The 17,693-nt window shown below is 42.4% G+C and overlaps 1 protein-coding gene across 1 annotated transcript; it reads right to left on the reverse strand.

The window, feature by feature from the left end:
- Window positions 1-4,854: 4,854 nt before the first annotated feature.
- Window positions 4,855-17,487, reverse strand: LOC119661286 (tetraspanin-11-like). The gene is made up of 4 exons (XM_038070562.1): window positions 17,266-17,487; window positions 5,603-5,791; window positions 5,225-5,542; window positions 4,855-5,170 (listed from the first exon to the last, which is right to left on the reverse strand). The coding sequence occupies exons 1-4, from the start codon at window positions 17,323-17,325 to the stop codon at window positions 5,018-5,020; spliced, it is 720 nt and encodes a 239-aa protein (XP_037926490.1). The 5' UTR covers window positions 17,326-17,487; the 3' UTR covers window positions 4,855-5,017.
- Between the last annotated feature and the right edge of the window lie 206 nt (window positions 17,488-17,693).

Genomic DNA, 17,693 nt, shown 5'->3' on the forward strand with positions numbered 1-17,693 from the left:
TAGGCTACGAAATCGTCCATTCTCTTGTAGGAGGCCAACAATTCTCCGTAGAACTCTTTTCTTGGACGCGACTAAGTCTTTGTAATTTTCCTTGCTAAGAATCCATTACAACACATGAGGACTGTAAAGATCATTTTCTTGCACAGTAAAAACTTTGGCCCTATGATGATACACTTCGAGCTGAATGGTTGTTGTAGGGGTGTGGGAGTGATCCAGGAGTGATGAGTAATGGCTCTTTGGTATGGTCCGATGATATTCTAGACGTATGGGGCTATCCAGCTTAGCAAGAGGGTGAAGAATATCTTATACATGGTACTCAGCAAAGCCATACCTCTATAATTGCTCTAATGCGTAATATCCACCTTGTACGGGACAGATAATATCTCATTGTCAGTCATTAGGCATTGATTCGCTGTTTCAAACCTTGAACATCAATTGATGAACTGCTTGGTTTAGTTGGTTGGCTCCATATTTGACAATTTCGGCTGTAATTCCTTCGGCTTCTAGCGACTTGAATGATGACGGACTATTTGTTCCATTCTGGATAGTAGCAGCATTTGTCCGTCATCTTCAGTTAGCGAGACCTCCAACTCGCCGTTTTTCTGGTTATTGCACCATTCATCACAATACTCAATCCGACGCTCCAATGCAAAATTACTCTTGGAAATCATTAACAGCCAAACGTAAACTACTTCCAAGCTACTCAGCCTTTTGTCACAGAAAATATGAAAGAATTAATGACAGTATTGTTGCCAACAATCCAAGAATTTACATCAAGGCATTTGGATGGACATAAACGGATGGGCTACGGTATGGTCTGTAGAAACTGAGAGACTTTTTGAAAGGACAGATTCGGAACCATGGAGAGGTTCATATTAGTCGTCCCTCCTGTATCACAAACTCTAGCTTCATATGGGAGATAGTTACGACATTGTTCCCCCAGCATCAAATAACTACCTTACCAACGGAAACAAGAAGTACGGAGAGCACTTTTCCAGTGAACGGGGACAAAGTTCCAGATGCAATGAAAAGAGTTTGAGATAATACAACCTCTGGTATTGATCGAATCTCTAATAAAACGCTGAAACCAGCAAGTTCCCCCAGGTTTTCAAAATCTGCATAAAGGAGAGGTCTTTCCTCACAAAGTGTCGGTGTGTTCATAATATCCCATCACCTCGGTAAAGCCGAAATTCATGCCAGTAAGACTATCTGAACGGTCAAGCCTTAGCTTGAAAACTTTGGGCTGGGTGTAATCGAACCTGAAATTGAAACATTAGTGTTAAGGGAAAAGTCCATAATGAATTGCTCTTTGCAACCGCTTCACCCGACTTGGCAGCCCTTGTGCTCCTCGAACAGAATGTTGTTGGTCTCGAAGTGCGCATTGACCCTTGCCCTAATAAAGGACATATGAATTTGTAGAGGGTTGGTAAGCAAGTAATCGGTCTTGTGTCTGCGGGGTTATCGACCGTGTCCTTTTTAAGGATAAGGTAGGCTTATTCCCATGGCGGGTGCCTTCGGCAGTGATCCACTTAGCATGGTCATCATGCGGGCGGGTAACCCCCAAAATCCACCCCAGTATTCTTTCGCTTCCGTTACCGAATACTGTACTGTCTGGACGCTCTATTGGGATTCGTTAAGAGATCTGAAAAAGCTCCGCTGGTTCCTCGTGTATGTTGCATTCTGGACACGTCTGGAATGACTTTCACCATACCGTCGTAACCGACTGCATGTGACAGAAAGTTTCTGCTTTAGAGTGTCCAGAATCTCAACTACGGGTGTCTCACTGGGGATGGCATAGTTTCTGTAAACCCTTTGCACTTTATTTCTCACCCGCCTGCTGGCATTCCCAGTGCTGATCTGAATCAGTCTAGCAATGTCCTGCTTTAGTGAGCCCCGCCGACGTTCCAGACGATTATTAATTATAATTAATTATGGCGATTTGATATCAAATACCCGTCAACTTAGCTATGAGTGAGTACTTGAGTCAAATCGCGGTAACAATCTCGGACAAGCACAATGCTGACCACATTGCCTCCTTTAGGGTACTGTAATCCTGTAGTATAGCGTTACGGTCTTGAATGAAGTGCTCTAACACACTTCAACGCCCTGATCCAATTAGATTATTAAGCCAACGATTATTATATTAAAACAAAACCTTATTATAATCGGTTTACTGTCTTTCAGTCCGTCCGTCTGTCTGTCCATCCGTCTATCTGTCCCGCTGTTACAACAACAGTTACTCTTATTGATATAAAATTTGGTGGAACCTGTGAATCCGGTTGCATACAGTGAGTAACATAGTTGCACGTTGAGTTTAAGGGGGATGTAAAATTTTTTTCACCGAGACTACTTGTGTGGAGTATCAAATAAAAGGTCTCGATTGGTGCTTTGCGAAACCGTTTAGTTCCGAAATTAGTTGCAAAGAGGAGGAGTGCGATGGTCCGAAATGGGTCAGTTACTTCAAGGACCCAATCTCAGAAACTACCCCACCGAAATATTCGAAAAAATACGGTGGTTCATGCATATAGTATCTATTATACATGAACTGTGGAGAAAAATATCAATCAATCAATAACATACGCGGAGAGACCCGTCTTTTCAACCAACAGCACGTCAGGCATGTAATGTGGCGATCAGTTAGAACTTGCCGGTCCCAATACATGATGTAAGCAGAACTATCAAGTACTGCTTGTAACTCTTATCGGTAAACCGGACATGTTCCCGTGATTAGCTCATGCTTGTATGTAAGGTTTTGATGGATGACCTGACATACAGCACTATGCCTGTTCGTATATTGCACCGGTACCATAACAGTGCAGCCAGAGATAAAATGGTCCAACGTTTCTAACGCCGAACCACACATTCTGCACTGGTCGTTCTCCACACATGATTCCCTCCGTCTCAGCAAAAAGTTCCCCCTCACACAGCCATCTGTTCGACAAATGCAAATCGACAAATGGCTGCCAAAGACAATTCACATGTTTACCATACATTGCCTTCGTTCCATTCATCGATCCGCACTTGGTCCGACTTCACCCCACTCAGAGGATTAAAACATCGGTCCTTCAAATTAAGTGGAGTCAGCCGGCAGTCTGCCTTATAAAAAGCCGCATACAAGGGACTCGTCTGCTCTTTGCTGTAAAAATAAGCACGCAACGAGTCAACTTGGCGGTGATGTTGCGTCGCCATGTCAATCATGCCCCTGCCTCCGTTGTGACGAGGCAGGTTCATCAGCTCCACGGCAAAGTTTGGATATCGCATTAGGAATTTGGACGTCGTATTCCGTATCCACCGCTAGGCTTTTTCAAGATCGGGTTTTGTCCACGGCAATATTCCGAATGCATAAGCCAATAAAGGGATAGCGAATACATTCAATGCGTTAAAAATATTAGGCGATCACAGCTTTACGGTTTCTTACCAGGGCAGAGGCAAACCTTCAGATGCGGCCTCACCTCTGCCCTGGAGCAGCGTGACCGAAGCGGCTCGCAGGTGTTCCTTTATATAATTCGCAGAACAAACTACTGACTACGAATTATATTGAGCGCAAATCCGCCTATACTATTGACCAAAGCTTGGCCAGAGCTGAAAATATTTTTTTTCTTGAGAATTGCGGGATCCTAAGTCCGGATCAACTTGATGTCGGACCGGATCAAATGGGGAGTAACTTACTCCCTCTTTTTTGGTCCAGGGACCCCTCGTTTAGGACTTAGCACCCAAACGGAATTAAAAAAAAAATATATTCAATGCGCTTATTTTATTCTTCCCCGAGAGATACAATTTCAGCATCAGTTTTACACGTCGCAGGAATTCGGACAGAAGAGCATCCTTCAGATCACCAATTCAAGCATGGGTTCCTTGCAGAATTCCTAGATAATTGTAGAAGTCTGTCTCAATCATATCTTGGATGTGAAGGTCACCAATGCTATTTCCCGCATGCGGCTCGTAATGACCCTTGCAGATGGCTTGGATTTGACACCTGTCTAATCCAAATCTCATCCAAATATCACGACTAATCATATTCCAAACAGACTTCTAAGGTGGTCGTCAGTACCAGCATACAGCTTGATGTCATCTAAGTACATCAAGTGTGCATATACATATTATTATTATGCCGCATCATGATCTAAAGCTAACGATAGACTCCTCATCCACGATAACAAGCAGTCGATGTGGTGGAAGGAGTCCTTCACCGCAAGTTTTAATCTTACAATATCAAATCATACAAAGTAATATGTAGATACGAAGTGCTCCTGCAAATAAAAGTCAAATTTTCGTTGCCATAAAGCGCAAAAATGCAGTAAAATCACCGACTTTGACGTTTTCCCCGCGAAACTATGCTTCGCAGCTGCCGGGGTTCCTGCTACTGCCACTTCTACAGTGTGTTCTCTTCTCACCGAAGAAGGAGGCAATTCCCGAAATACGGTATTTCTCTTCATTACTAAATTTTTAAGCAATACAGGAACTACTCTTCGGAACCTGTTTAATTTGATCAAGTTGAGGTTGTTCTGTGCTATTATTTAGGAGTAGAACATGGAAAATAATGACCATGACTACTGAGAGCTCCAAGCCGTGAGCCGAAGCTGCCATTACTATTTGCTTTTGGCATGTTATTGGGGTTCCGACAAAATCTCGAACGAAAAATCATTTCAGCTTACGAGCCAGGTACAGGTAGATGTGTTTGCGGAAGTCGCAGCAAATAGGTCACACTCGATAACTCCATTGTTGACTATGGCATATAATGAAACCTACATACTATCGCAGAGTAGCACCTCACTTTGCCTTTAGTTAAGTACCCCAATTTGAAATCTAAAGATTAGAATTAGAGAAGCAACATTAAAACTATTAAGTGGTGTGAACTCTACCAGTTTCTCTATATTATATTTGCAGCCCGTCATTTTTGTGCTAACAACAATTTTAATTAACAAAGATAAATTATAAATTTGTGATACATTAAAAATTGAGCAAAGAATTATGAGATTTCTACAGACTAAGCCGTGATACAAATCATGGAGATTGTTTATTGAGCCGACGATTTTTTCTCGTAGTAAGAGGCGAGAAGGAAGGCAGAAATTATGAAGATGATTTGTACAATCGCGAAGCCAAGCAGAATATACGTTAAGAGATCTGCATTCATCGTGAGGTAATCCTTGAGCTTTGTTAGACAGCCAACCTGAAAATAACAAAAGTAAATGGAGGAAGCTCTCTTTCTTAGCCTACTATATACTTGGAAATATTTATCCTTGAATAGGGGTTGAGCATCCTTGCAGTCATTTGTACTAGCATCTATGTGTTCCGGGACGCAACAGCTGTTTCGGAGCGACTTAGTAGGCGATTGATCAATCCAATCTGCTGGCGATTCTACGCCACAACATTTCAAGTCGCGCTGGATAGTGTCCATTGTTTTCAAGTCCTCTTCATTGTTACCGTCAATCATGCGGTGCATATGATCGGAAAGCTTCTCCACGAAAAATGGTTTACATATGAAGAACGCTATCACTAAGGCGATCTCGGCTATAAATATAATCAAAATTAACCCGCCATACTGGGTGTTTTCAAAGTAAATGATATGATTAACTTCCGATGGATTCATGAATTGTCTTACGATTTTCAGAAGACGTGGCGACTTTTTCATGACGCTATATAGACCAAACAGAGCCACTGCCAATATGACGATACCGAGAACCAAGATAATGATGGCGCCTGTTCGAACCTCATCATTCTTCAGGCCGCTGAAATACCTCATATCCGCTATCACGATTCCAGCTACTATGATCAACACTATGCCGGAGAGCTGAAAATCAGACATTGTTTAAAAAAAGAAAACAGATGAATAATCTTGCACCTGAGTCACATATTTACAAATCAGTTAAATGGTGTAAATAACTGAGTTAACGAAATCAACGTCAGAATTGATATAGATAACGCTATCACCACTATTTGCAGGTATGTCCCCGTATATTAGTCATTGGAATAAAAAATTGTAAGAAGAAATGTTGAACCCCTGATGACATGTCTAGGCTTTGGTATTTAATAATAATGTGAAATTGCTAAGACGAAATAATATCGACCACCTCTAATTCATTTAGAAATATCTCAGTCCAAGCATTTTCAAAAATGTGGAAAATTATCACAATCTCTACAATAAAGGGTATCCCCCGATCTTATCAAAACAATATAAATAGTAAATTTAATGAAATTTAATTATAGATGCCGTATCCTGATAATTGGGGTTGTGTTTATAGGGGGGATTGTATATTGTGGCAAAGTTTTTGCTGTAGTGAGAAAGTTAAATGCATGCCGAGCTTCTATCTTAAAACTTCATCCTTAGTCACTTTTTTGAATTTACCTAAAAAAAAGGGGTTCGTGGACCAGAAATATGGAGGAAAGTTTCTTCCCAATTGGTCCGAGCCGACATTAACTGGATGCGGACAAGGACTCTCTCAATTCTCAAACAATTCCCAGCTTCGCCTACAGTACTGATCTATTAATAGGAGGAGAAACCGGCCACTTCCAAGCATATATTGAACATGCCGATTGGCACATCTCGCTGAAGCTTAAGCAGTAGTGAATCGGTCTGCACCAGAGTGTCTAGGTAGCCAGTATTCATGTATAATACTTCATATCTTCCACCAGTAGCATGTTGGAACATTCTTTTTCATCTTCAATGGCTCGTCAGATCAAAGTGAACCTTGGCATCCACTTAAGTCTGACAAGAGTCGGGTGAAAAGGAGTATTTTCCAAGGATCACAGCTTCCTTGGGGGCCCGGGATAGAAATTTCAATGAAAAAAAGGAATAATATAGGGGTCCCACATAATTTTCATCTTAGATCCGTATAATTTTCACCCCTGACACGTTTTTTCCCATAATTTTCACCTCGGCCCGGATTTCCTCTCTACGGCCCTGCAATCACTGAAACCACTTCATCTTCTTCTTGTCTTTATGCCACCGTGGGTTTGACCAGTACGTCCTTGTTTGCCAGCGTTTTTCGGGTGCACTTTAATTTTCGGAATTGGTTTTGTACAAGAATTTTTGCTTGTACCACTTGGTGGCTGAAGCTAGTTGCGAAGGGTTGAACTAGACTAGTGCACTAGGTAGAAAATGTCCAGAGACCGGCAAATTGCAGAGTTTAAACTGTCTAAATCCAAATAAACCAGGTTAGGCAATAGAAAGTACAAGGTTGTTAGCACTAAATATTAGAAAAATCGCTTCGCAGGTGGACTACATATTATCATACTGTAAAAGTCCCAAAGAAGTTGTGGAAATCATTATGCCCACCAGTATATAGACTAATACGATTTTCGTTAGAAGGCAAGATGTTTCCAGCACACCTGTATGATCAGACCATGGGCGCCATTATATAGAAGACGTGTCTGTTGGTAGGGATCTTATCACCACTATATGCATATGCAAACTACTGGTCTCAATTGGTCAGGGTATTTCGCCCAAAGATGATGAAATCAGTATATTCATTATGGGAAAATTCTCAAATCATGTTCTACAATAATAATAACAACTCCGCTGCAGCCAGTGCCAAGCCCAATTGTGAAAGGAGGAAGAATGGGTAGCTTCAGTCTGAATGGCTGTCCGCCACCCACCTGCTAGTTAGGTATAAAATGCAAACCCATCTAATGAGAAGAAGGAGAAACTTAAAGTCCGGTACGGATACCCGGTGAGAGCCGTCTAAGTTGATGACTGGCTCGAGCTCCTGTAATGCACAGCACGGCGTCGGAACCATTGCTCAGCCTGCTGCAGCTATTTCGGCATAATCTGCGGCGACCACGAAATAACGGCAGGGACGGGTACAACATCTTACCACCCCTTGTTACAACAGAGATTCCTCGAGCGTTTTCCGCAATTCGCGCACGTGAATGTGCAGCGAGTCGCAGACCAGTACCGCTTTATAGCACGCAGCGACACAATCCCGGCCATTATCAGGGAACCAGTTCGACTTGAGGTCATCGCGGAAACTGGTGATCAAGAGTCGATGGAGGCAGAGGCAGAATTCTATCTCGAATTAATGATGAAGTTGCATCTCGGCTGTGTGCTGATATGTCGCTGCTGCAACTACAATCACTTGTGTATTGTGGTGCAATTGCGGCTGCCAGATGGCACGATCAGCAGATTCGTTTTCGCATTATTGGTTTGAATGATCGATGAGATCCACCATGGAAAATTTGTCTGGAACGTCGACCGGACTCACTAAGGTAATGCCAGCAGACGGGTGAGAAATAAAGTGCAGAGGGTTTACAGGAGCTATGCCATCCCCAGTGAAGCACCCCTAGTTGAAATTCTGGACACACTAAAGCAGAAACTTTCTGTTATATGCAGTCGGTTAAGAGGGTATGGCGAAAGTTACTCCAGACGTGTCCAGAATGCAACGTACGCGAGGAACCAGCGGAGTTTTTTCAGATAACTCAAAGAATCCCAACAGAGCGCCCAGAAAGTAAGGTTTTCGGTAGCGGAAGCTTATGACTCCAAAACCCTCCTATATCAGAAGGCGTTTCGAATTTGAGTTCTCATTTCTTTTTGGAAAATAGCTTGAGCTATCAAATGAACGATACCTAATGCAAAATCCAATTAAAACATACCTATTGAGCATATGAGAAACAAAGGCAATTGAGCACTCTTTGTCCCAAGAAGGACTGTAGATTAGACATCATCATCATCAACGGCGCGACAACCGGTATCCGGTCTAGGCCTGCCTTAATAAGGAGCTCCAGACATCCCGGTTTTGCGCCGAGGTCCACCAATTCGATATTTCTAAAAGCTGTCTGGCGTTCTGACCTATGCCATCGCTCCATCTTCGCTCCTCGTCTTCTTTTTCTACCATAGATATTGCCCTTATAGACTTTCCGGGTGGGATCATCCTTATCCATACGGATTAAGTGACCCGCCCACCGTAACCTATTGAGCCGGATTTTGCCCACAACCGGACGATCATGGTATCGCTCATTGATTTCGTCATTGTGTAGGCTACGAAATCATCGATGCTCATGTAGATTAGACATAAAAAACAATAAGAGGAAAACCAAGAAAACAAAACTATATATGTGATGCTGAATGTATCAAGTCATGGCAAGGCTCATTCTTACTTATGGGATCTTAATAGGGGCGCACCAATCTTGCCCGGGAAGCAATGTTGTGGCTACCATCCTTTGACCTCATAATAAAGGGAAAGGCGCGACTTGTAGCATACTGACTCCAACTAAGTGGCATGTGGTCAGATAAAGCACATAAACCCAGTAAGGTAAAAAACAAACTCTGGACCAAAGTCTGAAAGGATTTGTGATTTCATGTTGCCAAAGTTCCATCTAATTACTAAAATGGAGTTCTCAACACCCATGGAATTCCTGGAAGGAAGATGGGTCCAAAACAGAATATGAGGTAGGGGCAGAGATGCATGCAATAAATCCGAAACCGGGCATGTAACTAACATACCAGTGTGTTCTGGGCAGAAGTGTATGTTATAAACCTGTGCGCCAAGAGAAATTTTCGCATAAAGTATAGGCGTACTAAGATATTCTCTTTGATAGCCAGGCAATTTTAAAAGTTACTGCATTACCTCGAACCAGACGTAAATTAATATAGGCATGGCATGGTGGAGGCATGGATGGTAATTAAAAAGCGGATGAATTTGTAAGAGAAGGATTCCAGTTATCATTTGAAAGATCAGAACCTGAACTTGGAGTTAATACATCCGCAGTTGCGGGAACCATAATTGACAATGGAAATCATAGGCAAATCGAAATTGTCGGAATCCTGAAACTGAGTAAAATGAAATGAAGGCAGTGATAGCTCTAATAACCGGTTGCTGTCCTCCATGGAACCAGCCTGTGTACTAGAGAGACCAAAAATGCAACCTTTGCAATAAGGAGGGCGAAAGGACCTCTCATATCATACCTTGCAAATCCCTTGACTCCTTGAAGGCTTGGCCACCTGAATCTAGTCGAATATTTTCTGAGCCTAACGAATAAGATGTGACTGAATCTAGAAGTCAAAACTCGGCCTCTACATCACTACGTGCCATAATGGAATTGGAGAATTATCTCACCCATCTGCTCTGCTTTTCGAAATAATTAACTGACCTACCTTAAAAAATAAACATGTTTTTTATGTCTACTGTGCTGTGCTGACATATCTGTTGCAATAAAAAAAATTCAGAAGTTCGAATGAAATCCATATTATATCGTTAGAATGGGATCACAAGCAAGTGGTAAGGAGAATTTCTGTGATCCTTTGCCATTCATATCCTGTTGTAATTATGTTCATTTCGACCTCGTTCTAAATTTCGACGCATTGAAGCGTAGAGGTGGAATCATTTATTTCAATAACTTTCACCTTGTTCCGAAATTTACTAATTACTTGGCGATTTATGCTGCTATCTAAATCGCATTATAGCGTTTGGATTTGGATCTGTATAATCACACTACAACTGTTACAGACATTTAGACTAGAATAACATTTCCATTTTCTTTTCTAATCGAACATTAGATCGTACTCTAAGAAATTGGTGTACATTCGGTAAGGACTATGAAAGGTTTTGTTGATTTTTTATGAAATGGATCGGCGAGAGAACTTCCTTATTTGAATTGCGCCACACATAGCGGCCGTTAATCTTATGAAAGTTGACGTGTGCGCATCCAAAAGGGCGCAGCCCAGCGTTTTTGGTATGGTTAGTTTAGTTACGACCATGCAAGGGATAAGACAAGAGCGTCCATTCGCCGTAACAACTTACTTTTCCAACAATCGTTCGACTATTGCAACTCAACGTGCATTTGGAAAAAAAATTTAAAATCGGGCTTGCAGGTCCTGTTCCTGATGGGAAATCGATTTTTCAGTGGGTGGATACGTTTATGAATACCGGCAGTGTGCGTAAAAAAGCCAGACCCCTCAAAAACTGATTTTAAAATCTCTCAAGCGATCTGCACGCAAATATTCAGTTCCTCTTCTGATTTCTGATCGCACAGTAAAACGAATTTTTCATGGAGACCTTAAATTTCATCCATAGGAACTGGCAATGGTGCAATTTAATATACGCAATTTCGATTCACGAAAAAGGGATTGTGAATCCTTGTGTGTTTCAGTGATGAGGCACATTTTTAAGGTTTTGTGTAAAACAAAACCTTATTAAAATCGGTTTACTGTCTGTCTGTCTTTTTTTTTGAGGAAGTGCAAATCTTCAAAAGACACTGGTCTGGACACACCAGTCTGTGGGATTTTTACCCACTAAAAGCACCTCCGACTCTGTTCCTGTCCCGCGGAACCACCCTAAGGTTTTACATCATGGGGCGGAGTGAGCTCATTCAAGCGTAATCCTTTCCTTTCCTTTCTTCTATACGTGGCGTACGTGACCGCGCTTTTCTCCTCTCCCCTGCCTCTCGCAATTTATTTTGGATAGATGGATCATCGAGTTGATCGCATCTCTCCAACCAATCCGTGATAGTCGGAATGAGCCTGTGAGTCCACCGACCCTTTCCCGAGCGTTGCCACCGCTTTTGCCATCTATTTATAGATCTCTTCCTCTCAGCGTTCTTCGTCTGCGATAATGGAGAGGTTGGCTTCGCATTGTATATATTCGCCATCTCATCTGCCAAGATGTCAATCGGCATCACTCCAAAGATGACGAATGCTGCATCATCAGAGATAGTCTTAAAAGCAGAGCATACCATCAGGACTGTCCTTCTGTAGAGTGCACTCAGTTTGATAGTGTTAACTAACATCCGCAACGCCTCGCTCCAAACTGGGGTCGCATAGAGTATGATTGGGGTCACCACCCTGGCTATAAGCAACCTAGAGGTATGCCGCGGCCCTCCCACGTTCAGCATCATCTTTGAGATGCTTTGCCACGACAACCAGCGCTATGTCTTCAGTGTAAGGGGAAGATTAACTACATCGTTGTACATGATGTTTCGCTGTAGTGGGCCCAATAAGAAGCCATGCAGGACACCCGCGAAAACAACGTACTTTAGCAGTTTGCAAGTAGACTTTCCAATCAAACCGATTGCTTCGTGCAAAAGTATAACAGCATTAGCACTTACAACATAATGAATAGAAAATTGCCTTCCTTCTCAATGGCATCAATTTCAAATTTAACGCTGCGCATTCGAACTTAACGACACGGGGGGGATCCGACATCGGTGTCATACCAGAGCCACCTTTCAATTAAATAACTATCGACGATAGTAGCGAGATAGGCGGGAATACCAACCTTTGCTAGGGATTTCTGTATAAAATTCTAATTGCTCGAATTGAATGCATTTGGCACGTCCAGGGTTACTACCACGCAATATTTGCTGGTACTACCCTTTCCGTAAATTGCATCTTCGGCCAAGCCAGTAACCAATTTAATAGTATCATTGGTTGATCTGACTTTACGGAACCCATACTGCCGATCTGAAAGGCCGCCTTGGCTCTCAACAAAAGGGAGTACATTTTATAGATTACCCGCTCTAATCTTTTCGCCACAGTATCTAAAAGACATGTGGGTCGGTATGAGGATGGTTCATCTGGAGGTTTACCAGGCATAGGCAGAAGTACCAACTTCTGCCGCTTCCATGCCGCTGGAAATATTCCCTCAGACATGCACGCTTCGAACATCTCAGCGAACATGTCTGGCCTGGATTTCCCGCAAGCTTAAGGGCTTTATTCGGTACTCCGTCCAGGCCTGGCACTTTATTGTCTCCTATTCACCAACAGATCTCCAGCAGCTCATCTCTGGTGACTGGCAGAATCGCTGTCACATTCAGGGGTGGTTGGAATGTGTGGATGCCCTCCTTTTGCTGGAGGAATAACCCCTGGATGATTTTCAGCAAGAGGATGGGACACGTGATCTGCGTAGATGAAAGGCCTCTGAATCGTCCTATCACGATTGTATAAGCACTCCCCCACGGGTTTACGTCCGCTTCTAAACAGACCTCCTTAAGGCATTTCCCTTTGCTTCGCTGGATGGCGAGGTTGAGGGTTTTGCGGGCTGCCTTATAGGGGCACTCTTTTTGCTCCTGATCGACTTTACCTACCGCCCTCTGAGCCACTCTGCTGGCTCGGTGGCAGGTCAGTTCATCATTCCACCAGGAGTTTGGTTTTCTACTGGGAATGAGCATCACATGCTTTGGCGATGCATTGAGCCACATGAATGACTCTTTCTGTAGAGGCGCCTGCTTTATCAAAACTGCTTAACCAAAGCTTTTGCAGACCAGCCTGAAATCTTTTTCGGTTTCTGGCATGATATGTTAGTCTTTGCCCTGTGGCTCGACACATGTCTCAAAGGATATTGCCTGGTGATCGCTGTGAATGTAACGTTCACTGACGCACCAGGACATACCACGCAGGGCTGACAAGATGAATGGGCACGAGAATCGGAGGGCATTGTAAGAACTGGATTCAGTGCTCCCAGTAACTCTTCCAATGTTCTGTGCCCCCTACACCCGTTGTTTCTCCATAGATCTAATCGAATTAGTCTATCAGCTGCTCTCGTTGCAGTGCTTTGAATAAATATATCCAGGGGCTGCGAATTGAGTAGTGCATTCAGAGCTGCGCTGGATGTCGTGCTCATGGCACTAGTGATACCCAGACACACAGTTTTTTGCAGTGCGGATAGTTTACGGTGAAAACCTTTTTGCCTCACCTTAATCCATCACACTACGGATGCATATACGAATATCGGCCTAATGATGGCAACGTATATCCACATTACCATATGAGGTGTGAGTCCCCATGCCGAGACAAAGGTCCGTCTGCACAGCCTATAAGCTGTGAGAGCTCGTTTCATCTTTACCTCTACATGTTCCAAAGAAGTTTTTTATCTAAAGTGACCCCCAGATATTTGACTTCTTTGGAGAGTTGAAGGGTAGTACCCCTCATCTCAGGGGGGCAACGACCATCCAATTTTCTCCCTTTTGTGAATAAAACCATTGTGGTTTTATTTGGATTAACTGGCAGACCAGGTCTGGGACACCAGCTGCCTATCAAATCAACGGCACGTTGTATATTCCTACATACCGTTTCAAGATCCCGATCAACAGCAAGCACAGCCACGTCATCAGCATAAGCTTGAGCGTGTTTTGGCAAATTTTGCAGTTCGCATAGTAGTGAGTCGATCAGCATACTCCACAGAAGTGGCGAAAGCACACCTCCTTGGGGGCAGCCCTTCGTTACTTCTGCAGTCAGATAGGGATCGACACCCACCTCAGCGCACAGCAATCTCTACGTTAACATAACATGGATCCACTTAATTAAAACATCATCAACACCATGCTCTCTGGCGGCATCACAAAGTTTTTGAGAAGGCGCACAGTCAAAAGCCCCTTCAATGTCCACGAACACCCCAATCGCGTACTCACCATTCAAAGTTGCATCCTCTACCTTTGTGACCAAAGAATGAAGTACGCTCCACCAGTCTCTCCAAACCTTTCAGCAAGAATGAAGTCAAGCTGATCTGTCTGAAGTTCTTTGGATTAGAATCTTTCTTAGGTTTCGGTATGAAGTTAGGTAGTCTGCCAAGAGGAAGGCACGTAGCCCAGAGCAAGAGATTCTCGAAAAATATTTCTTATAGGTCACTCTAAGTGCTCCATATCCTCCTTTAGCATTGCCGGATAGATGCCATCCATGCCAGGTGCTTTGAAATGTTCAAAGGACAGTATGGCAGCTCTAACCTTTTCATGGGTAACAACCGCTTTCGCAGTGTTCCAGTTCCCCTTGCAGCACTTGCGTGTTGAAGAGGTTGCAAGAACCGTCAACTATCCCCCTGCCACTTCTCTCACCCGTTCTCCCGGATGGTGTACTTCCAAGAGGGTCTGTACTGAATCCAGTCTGGAGCTCGTGAAAGTACCGCCGGGTTTTCTAAGAGAATCCAACTTGTCCGACTAATCCTTTTTGAGGACTCTGCACAGCCTTGAAGTCTCTCTTTCGCCTTCCAGTTCCTCACAGTACGCTCTAAAGGAGTTTCGTTTCGAACACCTAACGAGCCTCTTATATTCACGCTATGAGTTTCTGAAATTTAACCAGTCTTCGTTTTTGTTACTTTTGCAGTTTGGAAGTCGTCTGGTTGATTGCCTGAGTTTCTGCAGTTCCCGGTTCCACCAAGGAACCGTTTTACCGCTTTGGCCTCGGGAAATAGGACAAGCCTCTTCATAGCACTCTAAAAGTGTGCAGTTCAGAGTTTTCAATTCATCTTCCAGGGCCAAAGGAGTTCTTAGTCGCCTAGCGAACTGTACTTTATTGCTAAGAAGTTCATTGAACTTTCTCCAATCCGTTTTCCTAGGGTTCCGTCTTTGTACTGCAGACTGTTCGCCCACAATAGTCAGATTGAATTTTAGGTATCGGTGATCTGACAGTGAGACCTTGTCTAGCACTCGCCAGTGTGTGATCAACTCTAACACTTTTGAGGTACAGATTATTAGGTCAATTATTTCGCTTCTTCTCGGTCCCATGAACGTAGGGCGCACCCTACCTTTGCACTCATAAGACCAGCTGAAGTGATGAAATCAAATAGCTTCTCTCCTCTTGCATTTGCTACTGCCCCAACAAATGTGTAGAGCATTCGCATCGCAACCTATTAAGAGCTCGAGGCCACTTGATTCTACATACGTCACCAGAGATCCCTAAGCTCTTGACTCGGTGGAGAATACAAAGAATCATAGGGTAAATAAGCGGAGGCAACGATGATGTTTTTCCTCTCGCCATTTATCTGGTATTATATGATGACCGTAGCTAAATCCTGGGAACAGTACTGTCTCAGCATGGTTGCCTCTAACTGTCTTGACATCAGGACGCAAGCTCTCGGTCTTATGGATCTTTCATCGTAGAAGATCTTAGCCCCCTTGACTGATCCAATGCCACAGATTCAGTTAACAACAAACCCTTAAAAAGATGACAAAAGGACACTTTAATGAATATTTATGTGTAACCAAATAAAAGACTTTTAGCAGACCCACCGCAAAAATAGGGGGAAGGGTTTCACTATGCAAAAAGTTTCTAAGGCGGAGAAACGTTCAAATGGGGGGAATCAGCATGTAGCATCATAGAAAGGACAAACATCTGCCAATTTGAAGAAATAAGAGGAATTTTGCTATTCGTTGATGTTAGTTAAGTTTGCATTGTTCCAGAAATATCGGCATTTGCGAAGTTAAAAAAGTACTAGCGAACAGCAAAATTCATCTTATTGCTTCAATGTGGTTTAATTGCTGGAAACACTAGGAGTATACATTTAGTTGTCTGCCAATGATTTATATGGAAGAGAATTTTCGAAAGAATTGGTGAAGACATTTTTCCATATGTAGGCATACACACAAATTTACGAGAATGACGCGTTTACAACTCCCCAAAATATCCTGAAGTTCGTCTCTTCCAATTAAAGGTGAATAACCGGGAAATTGCTATCAATTAGGAAAGTTTCTTTTGTCTTGCATTCCAAAAGAAGAGTTCAACATTCAATAACCAATTACAGGACATCCAAGCATGTGTGGCTAATTTTAAAATTTATCACTTATTCATACAAGTGTTGGATTGTTGCTGGCTATATTTAACCCACATCGTGTTAGCTATGCAAATGCTGCCTAACACCTTGCCCCATTCAAATCAGAATGCTCTTATTACCACAGTATTGATCAAATGACCACCGCAGGAATTCTTTGAATTTATTATTCAGGATTCGTGGGCACTAGGACAAAGAGTACTTTGACTCATGTCAAGCAGGTTCAACGTCCATTTCACGGACTTGTGGAGTCACGAAAATGTTATCGATTTGCGTTTTGCGGTGTGAATTTTTTCTAGCCCTCCCCCCCTCTTAAACTTAATTGCAGATACGCATACCTACATATATGCGAAATAAGTAGATACATGCGAAATATAAATGTGGACAATGAACAATACTTAAATGGACGCATATAACACTTTTATCAAGATTGGCACCTTTGACGAGCCGATGTGGCCCAAATGTGACTCATATTTCGAAAATTTTAGTTAGCTACGACAATAAAAAGGTGAAGCCAAGTTGTATTACGTGTGGTTTAGCGATAACACAAATCTACTCATTAAATTTTTTCTCGAAAGTCACTTATCTCTCACCATAGTCTTAAAACTTTAACAATTAATCATCAATTTCAAAATTTTACGTTGGTAACCGTTAATATATTTAGAATTTAAAAACCCCTTTTCCATGCAAAGCGAATATCTTATTTTAAAAAAATCTAAGATTCTAAACCGGAATACACACTAAGTTTTCCTAAATTACCGTGAAATATTTTTAAAAAATCAACTCATCTTACCGCAAAAAATATGTTAACAATAATTAACAAGATTTTCAAAAAATTACTGGTTAAATTCATTTTGAATTTTTTTAAACGCACAAATGTAGCAAATAAACTTGTAAACTTGAAGAAATGTCACGATATTCTAATAGAACTCGCAGATAAGCCCTTTCTCAATCGATTCGGTATATGCGCAGACCAAATCAGTAGATTCCTTCTACTTCTACCACTATCGGGCTCATACTCCTATTCCGATTCCTAGAAAACTAGTTAGAAGCAAAGATTTGCTACTTTGGGAGTGGGTCAAATTCAATTATGACCAGTGATGAATTGTGCTGGTCGTAATATGATTGTAGGCACTGGCTTTTTGGATTTCCCGTAAAATGGCCTTTAAACTAGGATAGGAGAGCGCCTTGTTAGTTTGTTTAACGGACAAACTTTGCCAC

The sequence above is a fragment of the Hermetia illucens genome, chromosome 1, assembly GCF_905115235.1.
Source record: "Hermetia illucens chromosome 1, iHerIll2.2.curated.20191125, whole genome shotgun sequence".
NCBI classification, from domain to species: Eukaryota; Metazoa; Arthropoda; class Insecta; order Diptera; family Stratiomyidae; genus Hermetia; species Hermetia illucens.